Genomic DNA, 5,394 nt, shown 5'->3' with positions numbered 1-5,394 from the left:
TTTATTTCAATACATTGAACGTAATTCGTATTTATTCAAATAGGTGATATACATATTGACTCTATACATATCGGTGAAATACGTGCAAGACTATTGTTCAAATACGTAGAAAGAATCCACAATCGTTCAATTTCATTAAGAAGAGCTGTTTCTTTGCATACACGTTTGGATGTTGGCGTTCATGGGTTTCATTTTCTCTCGCAACGTAGCGCTCGCAGGATCCAAACAGCTGTCAATGGTATTTCCCTTACTTTTCCGACAATCGTCGTACGTCTTTTTGACCTCGTCTACAGCTCCCTTTACACCATCAGCTAAGGTTTTGAAACAATCTTGGATCTTGGAAATAGAGAAATTAATTTAAAACAAACTTCCCAAATAGATACAATAAAAACTAAATATTACCTTAGAAAAATATCCTATGTCGCCCAAAACATCTGCAATCGGATTCTTCAAACGTTCCTGGATGGCGCTCTGCACTTCGGCCCTCAGATGAGTGTCATCGATGCTATTTGTTTCCTTTGTTTGAATATCACCCACGAGCTGCATTACTTTATCGTAGGTTTCCTTTCCATTCGGTTGAGTCGTTTGTGTTTCCTGGCCAGAGGCTTCTGTTGAGATAATTAATTTTTTATAACATTTTTGTTATCAAAGATGTAAATTTCCCTGTCCAATCTTGAAAGTTGAACTAGGGGATTCAATGCAAACAGGCAACTTTACCCAGCAATTTTCTTCTTATAAACATAAGTTGAAATTTTCAACGTTTCAAAGGTATTCCCATATACCTACAATGTTTGGATTACTTACCCGTTATACTTCTTGCGGAATTTTGAGCAACCTTAGGTTCCTCTTTTTCTGTGGAGGCAACATTGATGGTTTCCTCTTTTTCCGTAGAGGCAACATTGGTTTCCACTTTTTCTGTGGGAAATGCCAGGCCATAGGAAAGAGCACAAAGTAGTAACACAATTTGTGAGGATGCTTGAAAAAAAAAACAGAAAAATGTATGTTATCATTTGATGTTTTTAATAGGTCGCTGGAATCGAGGAGGCCCTTAAATGCATTTAACTCTAGACCCAAATTCTTGTTGAGAGCAAGTTCACTCGTGGTAGAAATTTTGACACTTTGAGAACATTTTGAAAACTTTACCATACAAAAACAGATCTGCGGCCTACAAGTTTTTTTACAACGTGTTCTATTTTCGCATGCTGTGATGGAAAAATAGCAATATTTCTATCACTTACAGCTGAAATAGAAACAGAGCTTAAAAAAAAAGAACGTTTAAAAACGTTTTTACCTACATGATAAAATTTTCAAAATGTGCTGTAAGTCTCAAAATTGCACTACTTTTTCCCAACACGAGTGAACTTGCTCTAAGTGTCATGTTACTTACAGCAAACTCGTATTTGTTTCAGTTCCATGATTTATGTTTTTCACTTTTGAAACGATCAAACTGGTTAACTAACTGATAGACTATCTGCATACATTATTGGTTACGTGATTCCCTTTAAATAAGGCGAATCAAAAGCCACGTCACTGGAAAAAAGTGTAGACAAGCCGTTTGTATTTGTTAACAAGACAATCAGAAGAATGCTTGAAGGAAAGATTAAATATCAAATATTAACTTTTATTTATTTACAAACTACAATGTTAGAAGCGAAAAGAAGAGAAAAACATAACTGATTGAAACAGCAAACAGTTTCAAAGAACTGAATTTAATAAACATCTCTTCGTGTCTACGTTTCTGTTCTGTTCTGTTTCTGCTCAAAACAGAAATTAATAAACATCTCCTCGTGTCTACGATGTGGAATTGAATACTTCTTTTCTCTGGAGCCACCATTCTTTTTTTTTATTTGAACGAATTTAACGCGAGACGGCCGGCGAGAGTGTTAAAATCCTAGCAAAACAAACAAAAAAAAAAGCGAGACCGCCTCAGAAGGTAGTTGGATGAAATTTAGCGTGTATGATCTGTTTGCGTATGATTGCGCTGAGTTGTTTTTTTTTTTTATTTTCTTTGTATTGGTTTGTTGTTTAACATTGTTTATATTATAAATACTTCAAAAACAAAGATTTAAACTAAAATTTGAATGTATCGAGTTACACTTTTAGGTCTTATTTTCGAATTTTGATGATTTTAAATGAATAACTGGTAATATAAAAGAAATTAAATCCGAACAATGAGATACTCCTATAAGTTCTTCCTACGGCCCTGTACAACATAGAGTATGATAAGTATAAATAGGAATTTTAGATGCAGTCAATATGTTATCAATAGTAAAAAACAACACAGACTTTGTGACAACATATAATTATTTTCCGTAACGATAATGGAAAAGTAGAATTGAATTTTCGATTTATTCAAATACCACATTCAATGGTCAGAAAATCAATCAAAATAAACACTCAGGATACGTTTCTTATTTGAAACATTCTGACTGTATAATAGGAAAGCGCCTCTCGCAACTGCTCCGCCCGACTGGTATGCAATCTCGATCAGCGCTCCACTCAGCTATGCAAACCGAGTCGCATCATTCAGAATCATCGATTTTGCAAACATCGCATATCAGAGATGAGCGAGATAGAAACTGATCCATTCTGAATGTCATTCACTCAGTATCCGCCAGGTTTATTTGAAATCGAAAACACGGCGAAAGTGAACATCTTTCCCTCACAAAGACAACTACAATTTGATTTTATTCTTACTGGTGTAAAATAACGCTGTAAATTCAAATAATTTTATTAATTGGCTATGTTTAAAAACAAACAACATTTGCTAATGATCGGTTGAATGTATCACTCACTCATTGCCTGAACCATTCACTCCTGATCCTAGACGAACATGATTCGCCATATGCATCGCTCTTTGGTGAGATTCCAATTGGATGATAGTGCTGCACTGTTTTGACAGCAAGCATCGTGCGAGGTGATCTATATATTAGCGATGAATAGAACGAACGATGATCGGATAGGTCCAGTAGCAATCAATAACAAAGCCCGATCGCTATTCGTTCAGTTGCGAAGTGCAATCAGCAACATTCATTGAAAATGAGTGATATTCGGACCACTGACCACATTTATTAGGAAACAGAGCAAACATTTTTGAATTTGGTGGTTGAATATTTTTGTATGACAAATGTTTATTTTGATCCTGGAGCTGTTATGATCTGATGTGACAATTATTCAGTAGAATATGTGATAAAATACTAAAGTTCAAAAAAATTTATAAATAGTTGATGATCATCTTATTCTGCAAAAAAATGGATTCATTATTGTGGTAGTTTTGCATTTCATCTTGGAATTAAAGAAATCAAAGCAATCATAAACTATACACAAAAATATAATTTTCAATTAACATAGAAAGATTTCGAATAAATATGTAGGGGAGATGAGGGCATAACGAGCACCCGAGGCATAATGAGAAGTCCATTTTTCTACATAAGTACGTATTTTCTTAAACAAATTTTCATGAGGACTTGTTTCGTACTACCTATAGTATTAATTTTTCACCAAAAAAGAAATATCCTTTTCATATTTACAGAAATATTAAATAATAACCAGCTAGGTTCTCAAGTGACGAAAATATTATAATTTTTGAGCACCACCAAATAAGCTTTTATGACCTTTAAATCATCTTGATCTGAAATGTATGCACTGCAACATGATCTACACATTGTTTCTAAATTTTCAGCATCATAAAATTTTTGATTTTTCACTTTAATCAATTGTAAAACGCGTTTTTACTTTAATTTGTTCACTAGAGGCGAACAGGGCACTTTCAATGAAGGCATATTGAGCATTTTCTGCCGGAGAATCTAACAGCGAATTCAACTCGATTAAGTCAACTGAATAATAGAGCTACAGCTTAACTTGTATCGTCTGACGATTTGGCCTATTGGTTAGATGTCGGAGAAGTAATCAGTAGACTCGAGTTCGATTCCTGTACGAGGGGATTTTTTTTTGCACATACCATTCATGATTGTTTTTTTTATTGTTACATTACACGGCTAATAGCATCAAAGCATCATCCGTCAAACAAAACACCAGAAACATAATGTATGAACATGTGTTAATTCTTTGAATTCTACAAACAGACCTAGATTATTTTGTTTTTGCTTTGTTTGATGAATCTACGCCTCACCGTTTAGTGTAATCATGATCATAAATGATAAATGAAGAAAAAAAAATCACCTCGACCAGGAATCGAACTCGAGCCTACTGATTATCTCTCCGACATCTAACCAATAGGCCAAATCGTCAGACGATACAAGTTGAGCTGTAGCTCTATTACTCAATTGACTTCATCGAGTCGAATTCGCTGCTAGATTCCCCGGCAGAAAAGGCTCATTATGCCTTCATTAATGGTGCTCATACTGCCTCGGGGGGTTTCTCATTATGCCTCTACAGTGACTGGTTTTCAGCTTTCGGCAAAAATTTTTAAAATGCATTTTTAAACGTTTTTATCTACTTTTTCAAGTTTCATCCAATTAGACAATAGACTTTTTGAGTGTCGGAACACGAAACAATGATGTAATTCACATATTACAGATGTTCTCTATGGTTAAATAAGCATTTTCCTTAAGGTGCCCATTATGCCCTCATCTCCCCTACTAGCATATACGTAGCTATCAGTTTGAAGTTATTTACCATATTCAGTCCGAATATTCCCTGATAACAACAATGATTAAACTCGGAAAAAATATTTAATCAATAAAATGGAAAAAAAAAATGGAAAAAAAATATCAGAAGGAAAGTGAGATGAAAACTTTTCAGAATGGATCTGTAAGTAGTTGATTTATTACCCTGTAAAGTCAACAGCTGCTTCGGACGAAAACACTATAAAAAATGACAAAAATGGGGGAAAAAATGACAAAAATTACAAAAATGACAATAATTACTTACATGAAAATAATGACAAAAACGAATGACAAAAATGGGAAAAAAATGACAAAAATGAAAAAAAATGACCAAAATGACAAAAACTACTAAATTGACAAAAATAAAAAAAAATGACTAAAAACAAAAATGACAAAAATGGCAAAAATGACAAAAATGATAAAAATGATAAAAATCACAAAAATCACAAATATGACTAAAAATGACAAAAACGACAAAAATGTAAAAAGTGACAAAAGTGACAAAAATGACCAAAATGACAAAAATGACAAAAATGACAAAAAATTACTAAATTGACAAAAATGACCAAAATGACAAAATTGACAAAAATGGCGAGAATGACGAGAATGACAACAATGGCAAAAATAAAAAAAAATGAAAAAGATTGAAAAAAAATGAAAAAAATGACAAAAATGATAAAAGTAACAAAAATGACACAAATACACAAATGACAAAAATGACAAAAATAACAAGAATGACAAATATGGAAAATATGACAAAACTGAC

General features: G+C 33.2%; 1 protein-coding gene across 1 annotated transcript; it reads right to left on the bottom strand.

Moving 5' to 3' along the window:
* LOC129747432 (uncharacterized) lies at positions 1–1,494 on the bottom strand. The gene is made up of 4 exons (XM_055741655.1): positions 1,388–1,494; positions 805–975; positions 403–608; positions 1–336 (listed from the first exon to the last, which is right to left on the bottom strand). Exons 1-4 carry the CDS (start codon positions 1,413–1,415, stop codon positions 136–138), a joined length of 606 nt encoding a protein of 201 aa, XP_055597630.1. The 5' UTR covers positions 1,416–1,494; the 3' UTR covers positions 1–135.
* Positions 1,495–5,394: the final 3,900 nt, after the last annotated feature.

Source organism: Uranotaenia lowii, chromosome 2 (assembly GCF_029784155.1).
Source record: "Uranotaenia lowii strain MFRU-FL chromosome 2, ASM2978415v1, whole genome shotgun sequence".
Lineage (NCBI taxonomy): Eukaryota > Metazoa > Arthropoda > Insecta > Diptera > Culicidae > Uranotaenia > Uranotaenia lowii.
The sequence above is the reverse complement of the archived record's forward strand: the minus strand, read 5'-3'. Positions and strand labels throughout refer to the sequence as shown.